The 15,934-nt window shown below is 32.6% G+C and overlaps 1 protein-coding gene across 6 annotated transcripts in view; it reads left to right on the plus strand.

Moving 5' to 3' along the window:
* The window catches only part of PDS5B (PDS5 cohesin associated factor B), a 192,954-nt gene extending 186,284 nt beyond the window's left edge, over positions 1-6,670 (plus strand). For all 6 annotated transcript variants that reach the window (XM_032880024.1, XM_032880027.1, XM_032880026.1 and 3 more), the window contains 2 exons: positions 2,022-2,160; positions 3,608-6,670. In XM_032880024.1, coding sequence (XP_032735915.1) covers positions 2,022-2,160; positions 3,608-3,643 — 175 coding nt within the window. In that variant the 3' untranslated portion in view covers positions 3,644-6,670. The remainder of the gene's footprint in view (positions 1-2,021; positions 2,161-3,607) is intronic.
* The last annotated feature ends 9,264 nt before the right edge of the window (positions 6,671-15,934 follow it).

Here is a 15,934-nt window from a genome sequence, read left to right on the forward strand (position 1 = left end):
GTCTAGCTACTTCATGTCCTCTTCCATTTAATTTTTTCCTTGGGTAAAAAGTAAAGGTAAGTATGTTTTTGTGATAGCTTTGTAAATGTGTTTGGATTCAATTACAGAAAATAACTGTTTTTAAATAAATTCTTAAGGAATATTAAATTTCCACAATTTTATAATGAGGAAATAACAGAATTATCTTTGAGGCTCATAACTGTAATTTGTTTATATTTGGACACCAAAAAATTAAGGACTTAAATAATTATCATGGCATTTCCTCATAGGAATATTCTAAACCAACCAAGTGTTTCTTTTAAAAATCATATTGAAAAAAAGACTCTGTATTCTGTCTTAACAGTGTATCTTCCCTTCACAGGGAACCTCTTTTTTAAGAACTAGTAGAATAACATATGTTATGATCTGCCTGTTTTTCTTGTTCTGACCTCAGTAGAATTGAGAAAGATTGTATTTTCCATGTAATTCCTGTTTTTTCTTTTGTTAATTCTGAAAAACTGAATCATATAAAAAAATATACTTGGTTTGAGTGTGGATTAAAAAATACTTTGGATTACCTAAGAGAAGTGATAAACTCTATTAATTTTTTTTTAAAAAGTTGCCATACAAAGAATAATAAGGTGATGATTATTGCCAGAAGGAAGTAGGTGTAGGGCACTTGGGCAAAATGGGTGAAGGGGAGTGGGAGATACGGGCTTTGAGTTTGGGAATGAATAAATCACAGGAATAAAGGGACACGGCATAGGGAATATGGTCAGTAATACTGTAGTAGCATTGCATGGTGATAGATGGTAGGTATACTTGTAATGAGCATAGCATAATGTTTAAACAAGTTGAATCACTGTGTTGTGTACCTGAAAGAAACTAACGTAACGTGCATCAGCTGTACTCAAATAAAAAAAAGTTTTTAATTAAAGAATATACATGCAGATAGAAAAAAGATATTGAGAAGGATACATTTGATTAAATGGTGATATCTATTACATATATTTGATTGCCTCAAAGAGTACTAGTACTTCAGACATTACTAGGTGCTGGGGGATATAGTGGCACAGAACAGACACGATTCTTGTTCTTATGGGATTTACCATCTAAATAGGCATGTGCTCATTACATAATCACTCTTAAATATGGAATTCTAAATTATGATATGTGCCCTGATGAAAATTTAGGGTACTGTAAGAGAACGTAATGAAAGAGCTTTGGAATTGGGAAGTTTTCTCTTTGTAAAGTGACAGTTGATTTCTTGAAAATAGTAGGAGTTAGGCTGATGGATAGCAAGAAGAACACAATTGGAAGGAACATTGGATCTGAAGGTTCCAAAGTAGGAAAAATCTTGGCCAATTCAGAGAGTTGAAGGAAGGCAAGAATTTGCCAGATTGTAGTTGTGAGGAATTGGGGAGTAGAAAGAGATGGGAATGGACAGGTAGCCAAGGACTGTCTGCAGGGCCTTATATACTATGTTAAGGAGGTTTTTGGAATTTCTGTCAATAAAGTAGGTAGTTATTGAGGGGGAGTGAATGACATCAGCTGCTTTTACATTTTTAGAGAAGAGGTAAAGAGATGAGAATGGTTTGGAAATGTGTAATAGCAATAGAGGTGGAGAGAAGTGAGTAGGATTTGAGATTTCTTTGTAAGAATTATGGGGCCAAATGAAGAGTGGTACACTAGTAAGAAGGACTCCAAATTTTCTGTTTTGAGCAGCTCAGTAGATACAGATGCCTTTTACTGAGTGGAGAAAAGATAACAGGAAGAGTAGACTTTGGTTTATGTTTTAAAATCCTTTATGGTATTGGTTTCAGTCACACGTTTTTGTTACTTGGTCAATGTTTGTAGGTGAGATTCTGTGATTAAACTGGTTTAGGGTTTAGAAAATATTTCTTGTTTTGTAAGGTAATGAAGGATAAAAATGATAATAATTGAGAATTTATGAAATGAATAATTGAGAATTTATGAAATAAAGCATTTCTACTACTCAAAGATCAGAATGTTCATTTTATTTTACATCTGTTTTACTCTAGCCGTGTAGGACGCTCCAAACAAGCATCTACTAAAGAAAATGATTCAAGTGAAGAAGTAGATGTGTTTCAGGGTAGCTCTCCTGTCAATGATGATATTCCACAGGAAGAAACAGAGGAAGAAGAAGTTTCTACAGTAAATGTATGTGTTTATTAGAGTACCGTGTATGATAGTATAGAATATAGAATAGAGTTGGTAAATATTTTATAAGATACATATAGCACTTGCTCTTATAAGTCTAAGTATTTATTTGCTTTTCTTCATAGTTTGTATAGTTGTTTCATCTACCAGCTTGGATAATTACAGAGTATCCTTTAAGGAATACTGAGACTCTAAGTGCAAATAATAGATTTAGCCTTGTGAAAGTGTAAATATCAGGTTGAAAGCTGAACATATAGAAGAACAAGTAACTGTCTGATGTTACTTCAGGCATTTAAGTTGTACCTTGATTTTAGAGCACTCTTATATGTTAAATAGACTGTGGTTTATGTTTCTTTTTTCTTGGGAGTTTCACAGTGGAAACTGGAAGTTAACCATATAGGATAAAATCACATCTTTGAAATTTATAAAATTGGTAACAAACATTTCTTTTACAAAAGTGGAAATATGATTCTTCCTGAGATATATTTTTTTTTTAAAGAATGGCTTTGTCAGTTAACACATTTGAGTATTTCTCTTTGGAAGAAATACTGTTAACACATTTAAGTCAGGACTATTCTCTTGATGATACACTAATGCTGAGTCTTTGGATCAGCACAGCCAGCCATCTTTATTTGAGAAACCTGTGTTCTGAGATGTAGTCCCAGAGCTGACCTCCGCCCCTCTGTGCTATTTAACATCAGCACTTCTCTCTGCATCAGGGTTCATTTATATGAAGGGGTTAATAAGACCACAGAAAAATATCTGAACTCAGTGGTCTCAAACTTGTTGGGCTTGTTTCTAAAAGTATTTTTTTTATTGTTTTGAGTGTAAAAATACTGCTGATAAATTCTCAGTGATTAATGTCTTCATCCAAAAAAATTTTTTTTAAACTACACCATAAATTAATTTTATTTAAAATCCTGTTCTGTTTATATTCCTCTTATTACCAGTCATTTTTGAACTAAAGTTTTATGCTTTCATTAGTATTTGCCAGTAAATTGTAATATATCTGAAATTCAGATTATTTCTATGTATTTGATGATTGTTACAATCCACATTCAATAATGATTTTCCCAGAAAAACAACTGTAAGCCTAAGTTCATAAGGACCAAATGTTTTCTTTTACCACAGAAACATAAGTGAGAAAATATTTGCAATTGTTTTTCTTACTGTTTACATTGATTTCTGTTCATTTCTCTTTGAAATTATTAAATAGAAAAGTAAAATAGTTTTTTCTTCTCTGTCGTGGGAAAAACTATTTGTGGGCATTCAAATATTATATAAAGTCTAAATATGTGATGATAAGGTAGGAACTTAAAATAGGAGAAGGGTTTCCAGTGAAGAAAAAGAAAATCAGGAACAGCTAAGAATAATGATTGATTAAAAAATAATTAATTACTGCTATGTCTAATATTTTAATTAAGCATCTGATAATTTTCCTTTTAAGGTACGGCGGCGAAGTTCTAAAAGAGAAAGGCGATGAACAAATGTAATTAATAACTTTCTGTGTGAAAGCTTTGAGAAGAAGCATTCTTTTGTCAAGCTTGAGGCTAAGTAAAGCCTTTGATGCACAAAGTGGGACTGCCAGAAAGTGGACAGTTGGAACTTTCTTTGATGACCTCATGTGTTTGTGGTCACAGCGCTTTAGCCATACGCTTGGTGATAACATTGACTATGGAGTCTTGTGGAAGTGTGATGTGCGATGGCTATGTAGACATAAACTAAAGAAAAAACTTGTAAATATATTTTTTCCTTCCTCCCTTCCTCTCTCCCTCCCTTGCACCCTCCCTTCCTCCATTCCTTCTTTCCCTTCTCTTTCTTAATGTTTCTGACTTCTAAAGTGCTTGTATAGCTTTTATCGGCGGCTTTAAACTGACAGTACCCAACTGTTTATTGGATCTATTGATTTGGAAAGAGTTTGTTAGGATAGATCTTAAGCAGTAATCTGTCAGTGTTTGTATTTGTATTCTCTTCAATTTTACTGTGAAAAAAATTTTTTCAACAAATGGTGTCATTTTCTTGATGTCATTGTTTGTTGGAGAGTAAAATGGTCTCTTTCCCTTGTGTATCTTACCTAGTGTTTACTCCTAGGCACCCTTAATCTTCAGAGGTGCTAAATTGTCTGCCATTACACCTGAATGATGCCTCCAATGGGAGGACACCACACAAATTGTGAAATAGTCCTGAAGTTTGATTATTTTACACCTCAGTATTGGTCTCAGAATTTTCTGGCCTTTCGTGGCAATGAAAATTTTAAGAAAAGAGAGATTTAAAATATTTTAATTTTAAAGAGTGTGTTATAAAATAATGTACTGAATTCTTTATCCCATTTTATCATCATCCCTTTTCAGTTTTTATTAATCTACTGTATCAATAAAATTCTGTAATTTGAATTAGTTTTTAATAGTCTAGAATGTTATTGTGTATAGATATTTCCTCTTGAACATTATGTTCAGAAAATGCAAATTATTACACTATAATATAAAACCTGATATATACACATAGAAAAGTTCCAGTTCTCCATAACAGTGTAAAGTTAATCAGAAAGAAAAAATTTTATTGATGCAGTGTGTCTTTATAAAGCTGTTCTTGAAAGCAAGTGTTTTGTATTTTATATAGTGAGTTGCATGTTTATGAAAAAGTGCTGAAAATGGGATGTGCTCTTTTCTGTAAATTCATATTTAGCCATAGTATATGATAGATTTCCCCATAACATAGTTTTTCATCAAGAGTTTATTATTGTACTTTATTTTGGAGCCAAAAACTTGTTTTTGGGAGAGGGGAGGGACAGGGTGGGAGTGATGTATCCAACTATCTGAGCTACTGTAGGTATCACAATCTTATAAATTTTGAATGAAATTCCACTTCATCTAGATTGGGAGAAGTGGAAATTTATTTGGATTTAGGGCAGTTCTTTTTTTTTTTTTTCTCCATCATAATCTGCAAAATATAGAAACAAATTACTTCAGTCAGTATCCTTTATACAGTTTTATAAACTGTATTTTGAACCAAAATATAAAACTTACTATTTAATGCTTGCCTAAATTCATTATAGTATTTCAGGTGCTGTTCTTTTGTGTTTTTCCACAGTTAACATCAGAAAAAAAAATCATATCCTAACTTATTAAATTTATCACATTGAATAATGGAGCATTCTCATATAATACACCATTATGTTTAAGGTATATTTCCAAGATTGGTTATAATAGATGGGGGGATATAATAAAGAAGCTACTATTTTGGAAAATGACACTTTACTATTTTCCAATGTATATCACAATTGATGTGATTATTTTCCTTTTAAAGATTTCTTCATGTTTATGAAACGGCCTTTTATTTTTTAAAAAAATGTTTTGAATTGTGTCTTAATCTCTCAATATTTAACTGTTTTTCATTTCCAACAGTGCTGACACCAGTGATTATGGGAGGCTGCTGTATACAAGGCAGCTAATGTTGGACCAAGATGCATTGGTTTTTTACCGTTTCATGAGCTCAGTTCTCCCAAACACGCTATTTGTATCTCAGCAGTACAAAGGCATGTTTTTAAATCTATAAAATAAAGAATAAGGGATAGCTTTGTATTTTTGTCATTGACTAAATTGCACCGGAAATGTTTATGGAAGTATATCTTTAAGACCATTTTATAAAACATAATGAAAAAATGATTGTGGAGGATTTTTTATTTGCATGATCACAGTTAACCAAATTTCATTGCACATTAATTCTGTACATTAGTTCACAAAAAATGTTCATTGTAGATTTTGTTTAATGCCAATAAGTCTGTGATTTTACAACTTGTCTGTTCACTTTTTGGGAGGATTATGATGTAAATTTTCCATTTTTCTGTAGAAAAATAGGTGCAATAATGATCAAAGTTTTGATGTCCTGAGTTTTCATCTTAGGGTATTATTTTATTATTATGTTTAAACTTAACACTTCATGTGCTAATATTTGGAGAGCCACATACTATAACTAAAGTAAAATTAAGTATGTATACAATAATAATTGCTAACAGTGGTTAGCAAACTTCAGTGATAATGTTCATTTTGAAAAATGTGTACTGTATAAAATTAAGAAAATATTTTAACTCACTATAACAAATTCCATTATGAAAATCTTAAAATTCTTCAGTGAGGTTATCTTGCTGCCCTCTGTAGCAAGTTCACTTAACCTACATTATAATAAGATTTCTTGCTGCAGTGCAACAGGAAGCTTTTTTAGTGATCTCCACTGTATATGTAAATTACAAATGTGGCTGTAAAACTTGTTCCAGGTATTAAAGGTTAAATTACTTTCTGTATCTTCTTACAACTTGTAAGTTTGATTTTTCAGATTTCCTTTTGCCCACTTGGAAGAATGTCAGGAATTTAAGAATTTGTTTAACTTAGGTCTATCTCCCCTACCACATAGTATTATGTCACCATAATGAACAATTGGTATTTAGATAGATAACCAATTTCAGACACATTTTTGGATTTTCTGTGAAGTTGAATAAACATGAAACCTAATATGTAATTGTATTATTTTATTTATGTGATTCTGTATATATATTTAAATATGTTTACTAAATGAAGAAAGGCACATTTTGATGGTTTTTTATTTTGAAGACTTTGTTGCATGGAAAGGAAATGTATCCCAGTAACATTTTTTCCAAGCTTTTTGTTGAAGCTTCTCATATAAAATTTTGGGTAACAAAGATTCCTAAGTGCTAGTTAAGTGAAAGAATTTCATAACTGAAGAAAATATATGTATCATAGAAACTTTAAAAGTAAGCACTGAGAATGTAAGTTCCTACTGGCACTTTTACTTATTTGTTCAGCAAATATTTATGGAGTATTTACTATGTGTTAGGCTAGTTACAGATGATCAAGTGTGATCTAGATGGAGTAAGTCCCTGCCCTTGCAGAGCTTACATTCTCCACAAGGGGGTGGGGGAATAAGGAAACAATAATTAAATATGTAATATAATGTCAGATTGTGAAAAGTGTGGTGAATGTAAAAAGGAAAGGCAAGATAGTAGAAACGATTGGGAGGAGAAGCTATTTTGTATACGGGAGCTGTGTTACGTAGTACATAAACTATAGGGTTATTATGCCTTTATGATGAAGTTATACTTTTATAATTATAAAATGTCACTTGATATCTGTACAAATACTTCATGTCTACTTGGTCTGTTATTAATATAGCCATACCAGTTTTGTTTTGTTTGCATGACAAGCCTTTTTCCGTCCTTTTATTTTTGACCTATTTATATATATCTTTATGTTTAAAGTATGTGTTATGTTAACATTTTATACTTTCATTTTTTTCTTTTATCTAGTCTTAGAATCTTTGTTCTTTAGAGTGTTTAGACTGTTTTGGTATAATTACTGATGCAGTAGGTTTTAAATCTTGCTGTCTTTTTTGCCATCTTTTCTTTATTCCTTTATCTGCTCCTTTTCCGACCTTCTTTTGACTCAGGTACTATTGACTTTGAGCAATGTGGTGATTAAGGGTGCCAGTCCCCACACAGTTGAAAATCCACATAGAACTTTTGAGTCCCCCAAAACTTAAATACTGATAGCCTACTGTTGACGAAGAACCTCACTAATAACATAGTTGATTAACACATATCTTGTATGTTGTACGTATTAGATACTGTATTCTTAAAGTAAGCTAGAGAAAAGAAATTGTTATTAAGAAAATCATAAAGAAAATTATTTATACCACTGTGCTCTATGAAAAAAGAACCTAGCTCAAACTCCTGTTGTTCAAGGATCATCTGTACTTATTACTCTCTCTCGTCTTTGCTTTTTAGTTATGCTTGGTTGTATTATTCTTCTGTGGTACCCTACAGATTACAGTATCTGTGCTTGGCTTATTATAGTCTGTGTTATATTAATGCTTTTACTACCTTCTGAACTGTTCAAGAACTTTAAAATGGTTCAACTCTGTTTGTTGCCTCCCTATTCTTTGTGCTATAGTTTTCATGTTTGTTTTGTGGTTATAAATCCCACAATATCATTACTTTAAATAGTGTTCTTTCTTATTTACATATACATTTTCTCTTTGCTATTTTTTTTTTATAGTTTTGTGCTGTCACCTTAATTCCTTTTCTGTCAGCCTGAGGAATTTCTTTTAGTATTGCTTATAGTGCAGGGCTTGTGGCAGTTAATGCAGCATTTGTTTGAAAGGTCTTTATCACACCTTCATTTTTGAAGAGTATTTTCTTTGGATACAGAATTCTAGATTGGCATTTTTATTTATTTGGCAGTTTGAAACTTTGCATTCCATTTTCTTCTAGTTTTCATATTTTCTGTTGCAAAGCAGCTGAAAATCTTTGCTCCTTGTAGGTCCGGTATCTTTTTCCTGGCTTTTAGGATTTCCTCTTTGTTTTTAGCAGTTTGCTGTGGTGGGCCTACTTATGGTTTTCATTTTATTTATCTTGCTTGGGATTTACTGAGCTCTGGAATCTACATGTTGATATATTCTATCAGTTTTTAAAAATTCTTGATCATTATTCCTTCACATATTACTTCTACTCTATTATCACTTCTTTCTTTCTGACACTCAAATTATAAATATGTTGTACTGTTTGTACCCTGTGTACTCTTCATTTTCTTCCCTTTCTTTCTGCTCTTGTTCTATGTGCTTCAGTTTGGATATTTTCAACTGATGCATCTTTAGATTTGCCAATCTTGTGTTCTGCCTTGTGCAGGCTTCCATTTAGCCCATCCAATTAGTTAATTTCAAATATTGAATTTTTAGTTTTAGAATGTCCAGTTGATTATATTTGATAGATTTCATTTCTTTGTTGAAAGTCCCTTTACTCTTTTCCTTCCTTTTCCCTCTTCTTAACAGTGCTGGCAGAGATTTGAATTATATAACCAACTCCAACATCTGAATCATCTGTGGATCTTAATCTATTACCTGATTTTTCTTTCTTATTAGTCACATTTTTCCTGATCATATTTCTTTCTCCCTGTATCTAGGGCTTGTATTTTTTTTTTTCTTTTATGCAGGATGGTTTGAATAAAAGAACTGAAGGATTGATGTTGATGTGATTTTTTTTTTTCCCCCCAAGAGAAGATTTACCTTAGAGATCGCTTACCTCATTCCATGGAGTTGGTCTTGGGATATAGCTTTAGTTAGACTTAGTCCACTTGTTTCAAAAATCTTAAGGGTAAGACTTGTATTATGTATGACCAGCCTTTTCCTTTGGCACACCAAGACTATAGGAGATTTCATTCTGCCTTTCCACTCTCAGCAGGAAGACTATTTTATATAGGATAGTCAAAGAAGATTCTTTGAAAAGGTGACATCTGAGCATGGACTTCCATTATGTGAGGGATCAAGCACTATGAATACCTGGGGAAAAAGTATTACATGTCGAAGGAAGAGTAAGTGCAAAAGTCCTTAGGGAAGAATGAACTTGACTGTATCAGTAATTTCAAGGAGGCATGTGTTTTTGATGTGAAAGTGACCACAGGATAAATGGGTAGGAGGGAAAGTCAGGAGATTTTGAAAACCCAGATCATATTTGTATGTCTGTCAGGAGTTGTGTTTAGAATTTGATGGTAATCTATTGTAGGACTTGGAGTGGGAGAGTGGCAAGAACTGGACTTTTTGTTGCTGCTGTTGTTAATTTGGAAAAAATACCATTGAGAGGCACCTGGGTGGCTCAGGTCATGATCCCAGGGTCCTGGGGTTGAACCCCACATCAGGCTCCCTGCTCCTTGGGGAGCCTCTTCCTCCCTCTCCACTGCTAATGCTCTCTCTCAAGTAAATAAAATCTTTTAAAATAGAAATTAAAAAATTTTAAAAATACCATTGACCCATGAACAAAGCAAGGTTAGGGAAACTGACACCTCCCTGCCCCACTCCAGAAAGTGAAAACTTGTGTATAACTTTTTAGTCCCCCCACATTTAACTACTAATAGCCTATTGTTAAGTGAAAGCCTCACTGGTTATAGCTGATTAACACATATTTTGTATGTTATATGTATTATATAGTGTATTCTTACAATAGAGTAAGAAAAAAATGTTAAGAAAATTATAAAGAAGAGAAAATACATTTATAGTACTGAATATATAGGGAAAAAAAATCTATGTATAAAGTAGACCTGCACAATTGAAACCTGTGTCACTCGGGGGTCAGCTGTTCCTGAAACTCAACATGTCCACAGTATGGAATACATAACCTTTCCTTCCCATATCTGGTCATCTTTCTATATCTGAAAATAGAACTAGCATTATTGAAAGCATATAAAATGCTTCAGGCTGAGATCTTAGAAAGTGATGGATAAAAATACAAATCTCGTTTATTGTACATAATTTATATTCTTTTTTATTTTAAGAGAGCATGAGCCAGGGTGAGGGGAGGGGCAGAGAGAGAATCTTAAGCAGGCTTCATGCCCGGCGCAGAGCCCAACATAGGGCTCAATCTCACGACCCTGAGATCATGATCTGAGCCAAAATCAAGAGGCTTAACCAACTGAGCCACCCAGGTGCCCCCATAGTTTACATTCTTGAGCTAATATGTTTAACTGGGTTCACAATATAATCTGCATTATGGCCCTTGGGTGCTTATAGTTTTGTATAAAAATCTTGGGTGAAAAATTATCAGAGAGAAGGTAATATAGTTAACACCTTATAGATGATGTGTCAATGTTTGGGGGTTGGTGCATACCAGATCTGTTCGTTTGGGAACCAAGAGACCCGTTTGGCTGAGATGGAGAACTTTTGAGTTGTGGTTGGGTAGTGGGGTGATACTTTGCACATGTAGTTTGAGGGAACATTGGGTAGGGCTTCGAATTCTAAAGCCAGCTAAGGGAGCTACTGATGACTTTCAGAGCAAGAGAATAAAAATACAAACAAAAGACATTTAAGATGACGGCTTTAAAAAAGAGTGTGTAATACCATTAAGGGGCTTTAAACAGAGGGTCCAGTTAGTTAACTGTAATATAAGAAGATTAGCTTACTAGTTTCCTCTGTAGAAGCAATTACCTGTCTTCAAGATTCAAACCGTTCATAATGGGAAATTGTTAGAACTGAGTTCTACCATTATTCAGATAGCATTCACATTAACAGGTAAACATTTTTGTTTTTATTTAAAAATTAACACAGGGGTTTCCTAAATACTTTCCTATAAAAGGAAGTCAAAACAACACAGACATTCAGAGCAAAATATGTTCACTAGATCAGGATTTCAGTCTGTCGTACTTTCTCATGCCTATATACATATTATCTTTTATTTTTATGTAAGGGATCATATTATACCTTTCTACAACTTTCTCCTCTACTTAATAATTCTTATAAGGCTATCAGAACATAGGGGTTTATCTCACCCCTTTAACAACTGCCATGATTTACTTCACTATTCTGTTGGGCATTTAGGTTATTTACATTTTTCACTGTTAGAAACAATGCAGTAAATTATCATCTCTGTGTATCTCTGTGCTAAGGTGCCAGGTTTCCTATAAGAAATAGATTCCTATGCAGAGAATTGTGATGTTCCTTTAAATTACAAATTTTGCCCAGTTGCTTTCTGAAAAGTGTACCAATTAATGCTTTTTAATTTTTTGTCAGTCCAATGGTTACAGAATTAATTTGTTTTCATTTTCATTTCTCCAATTACAAATGAAACCGTATTGTTGCATAGGTTTTCATTTGGGTTATTTCTGTTCCATGAATTACTTGTTCATACTCTTTGCCAATTTTTCTATTTAGTATGGGTTTTTTTGTTTGTTTTTTAAATCATTGCTATCTTTGGGTAAAAAGGGAGGAGGTAGGGATGGGTTATGGACTCTAGCCACACTGTTTTACATTTCCTTATAAAAAGGTACTGCTGTTTTGAGCTAGCATAGAGTAGTCTGGGGTTTCACTTTCTGCAATTTCAGCGGCCTGCAGTCACCTGTGGTCCGGAAGCAGGTGATCCTCCTGAAGTATTGTCAGACACTTAGTAGTAGCCTTGCGCTGTCATGGTGCCTGCGTCATTCAGCTCACTTCATCTCATCACATAAACATTTTATCATCTCACATCATCCTAACAAGAAGAGTGAGTCCACTGGAAATATCAATAAGATATTTTGAGAGAGACCACATTCACATAATTTTTATTTCAATACACTGTTGTTTATCAGTAGTTATTGCTAATCTCTTACAATGCCTAATTTATAAATTAAACTATACCATAGGTATGTATGTATGTATATGGGAAAAACATAATGTATATCTAGGGTTCGGTCTATCCACATCAGGCATCCTCTGTGGGTCTTAGAATGTACCCTGCTGTGGATATGGGGGGCTGCTGTGTGTGCTCAAAGTGGGCTTACCATCTTTCTTTACTTGTTCTCACAATATTCTCTTGCTTATTAAATATGTAGAAGATACCTTCTAGTGAGTCACTTATCCTTAAGTGTTTTAAAATGGTATTTTATGTCCTATAATACAGAAGCTTTTCCCCTTTGTAAGCTCAAATCTGTATTTTTCATTATGGGTTTTGTGCTAACTATAAGATTTTAAAAATACTTACCTGTTTTCTTCTAATACTTAGGGTTTGTTTTTTGTTTTTGTTTTTGTTTTTACATCATTGAATCCACCCGGGGACTATTTTTGTATATTGTGTATGATTGTGGTGTAACTTAATTTTCTCGTAAGCTTATAGTTACTTTTCTTAACACAGTTTATTGTATAGTTTCTCTTCTGTCCTGGTTTGAGATGCCACAGGTGTAATGAACTTAATCTCTTTATCTACCTGGATCTCTGTACGTTCCTGTCACAACATGTAATGTAAATACTATACCTATGTAACATGTTTTTATATTTGGTTTGAAAAATTTTCTTAAGTTTTAATTTTAACATGTCTTATTATTCCTGGCTATTCTTGGTTTCTCTTCCTTAAAATACCAACATCTTTATAATAATACTGAGTCTGCTCACTGAGATAGGTTTTTTTTAAACAGGCTTCCGTTCAATACAACTTTATTATTTTCTTCATAAGACTAGGCTTTGCATCTTTCAGAAAAATATTTTGTGCAGTTTAGTGTCATTCAAATATTATTATTATCATTCTTTTATTTTCTAATTGGTTATGCCCACTATGTAGTTTTTCAGCTACTTTCCTGAATTTGTATTGGTTTTAATAGTTTTTCATTTAATTCTCTTGGATTTCTTAAATAGATAAATGCTCTCCAAGTAGTTTTGTCAGTATTATTTCAAATCGTTCTGATACTTATATATCATGTTTTTCTGGTCTTACTGTGTTTATTGGCACCTCTAGGGTGCTGTTAAATAGAAAGCTTCTTGCTTTTTTCCAGTTTAAGAAAGTTTATATTTCTGTTTAATTAGGGCTGTTAAAAAATAAAATTTGGAGTGTATATTCTGTGTTTACATAACAGTTTATGGTTTTTAAAAAAATATAATTACTAATGTAATGAATTATGTATACAATCATCCTTGCTTTGGTAGGATTAACCCAGCTTGGCTTGGTCTTGCTGCCAAGTCTGCTAACATGTTACTTAATATTCTTATATTCATGTTGAGCAGCAAGGTTGGTTTATAATTGCCTTTGTTATGTTATCCTTATTTGAGTATTGGATAAGGGGTTTTGCCAGCCTTCTAGAATTAGTTGAAAAGCAAATTGTATTTTTCTATGAAACGATTTATATAACATAGAAGTCATTTACTTCCTGAAATCTTGATAGATCTTACATTTTAAATTGTACATGGTGCCTTTTTAAATTTTATTTTTAAAAATTCCAAGTTAAAAATATTCCAGACATCCAGGAAATAATACAGTAGACCATCATGATCTCATTCTCCAAGTTTAAAAGATGTTACCTCTTTACTATATTTTTCTCACTTCTAACCCTCCCCACACCTCCAATATATACACATGTTTTCTCCTCTCCCTGTGAGTGAGCAGCAAAATCTCTCAGGAATGTTTACCAATCAATGTTGCAATGTTTCTTTATTGTGTTTTAAGAATAAACATTCCATAATTATGTGCCAGATGCTATGGAGTGTTTAAATTTACATTTGCCCCCTTAATGGGGAAGATACGCTCATTTTTACTATATGTGCTGTGCAAAAGCTGCATCCTTCCTTTGTTTTTAATAAGAAATAAGATATTAAAAGGTGTGGCTAAGGCTTATAACCTCTTTTGTCCTTTTTTACTAACAGATAACTATGCTGATGATAATGTGGGTCTTTCCCTAAGTGTTTTTTTCATCCTCATTTTATACATGTATTTTAAAAAAACTACATGGGATTATTTTATGTTTTTAAATATTATGGAAAAAAGCCCATTGTATCTATAATTTTGAAACCTGCTATTTTTCACCCAGTACTGTCTCTTTGAGATACAGTTGATCTTTCCATTTTTTCACAATATAGTCCCTGAAATTGGTATGCTGCTTAAATCAGTAATGTCTTAAAATTAGCAGCATTTGTTTCTTAATGACAAAATAATGGTGTACCTTAAAATTGATGTCATCTAAGATTTGATTAAATCCTGTAGTTAATTCCTCTTAATTGCTTTTGTAAAGCATTCTATTGTTTGAATAGAGCACAGTTAATCATTATAAAACACAGTTAATCATTTATCTTGTTGGTAATCAGATATTTTGCACTTTCACTATTACAAACTATTACCAAAGTGCACAAGCCTCCTTCCTTCGTAAAAACAACCATTCTGAATGGAAATGCTGAATTTAATGAATATGGATATGCTACTTTTATATATTGCCAAACTGCATTCCAAAGTAGTTGTATTACTTTATATTCCCACCAAGGATGCATAAGAGATTTTGTTTGCTTTTCATTTTTAGACTTGTATCCATTTGAAATTAACTTTGTGTATGCTGTGAGTTAGGGATCTTATTTTTTACAAATGCATAGCCATTTACCTCAACACTATTACTTAGTAGTTGATTCTTTCTACTTTTATTGAAATGCCATATCTGTCATATACCAAGTGACAATGTATTAAAAACTGTGTTTATAATGTTTCTAGGCTCCCTTTTGTGTTCCATTAGTGTATGGATATACTCCAACAACCAGTGTATTTTCATATTATAGTTTTGTAGAAAGGCATCTCCCCTATTAATACTCTTCAAAATTGTCTTAACTTTTGTCTTTTCACATGTCCTCATGAATTTTAAAATCAGTTTGGTAAATTCTGGGAAAAGTCCTTAGGATTTTTATTCAAATTGCATTGAAATGTTTTTTTTTAAGTTTATTTTGGAGAGAATGACCATCCTGTTGATACTGAATCTTCCCACCCATGAATAGAGTCAGGTGGTGGTTGTCTGTCTTCTATATCAGTAAAGTGGTACGTAACAGTCATGCAAATTGTGTCTTTCCTTAAAATTGCTCTTTCTACTTGTTTGTTGCTGGTGGATAAAACACTGGTTTAATCTACCTTTTTACTCCTTTACCATGAGTCCTTTGAGGCCTAAGCCAAACTTTTTTTAGAAGCTGAAGCTCTTACTATCTTTTTAGCCTCTTTTATGGTTGTTTAATACGAGTTTTTCCATTTTTCTTAAAGTGAAGTTGTGGTAACCCATATTTTCTTTGGTAATTGTGAGTGGATTTTAAAATTTGTTGGTAAAAGTTTTTAATAGGTTATTTTATTTTATAAATCTCTTCAGCTCTATGTATTTTTTTTTTTTCTTGACTCAAAAGTCTTTGGCATCTCTTGTTTTTCCTCTGTCACTGGATTTCGCTGAAGTTTTCTAAGAACCAGCTTTTGGTTTTATTTTTTTATTTTTTTTTCTATCATTATACTATTTTT

Source organism: Lontra canadensis, unplaced genomic scaffold (assembly GCF_010015895.1).
Source record: "Lontra canadensis isolate GAN:19392208 unplaced genomic scaffold, GSC_riverotter_1.0 scaffold67, whole genome shotgun sequence".
In the NCBI taxonomy this organism is placed as follows: Eukaryota; Metazoa; Chordata; class Mammalia; order Carnivora; family Mustelidae; genus Lontra; species Lontra canadensis.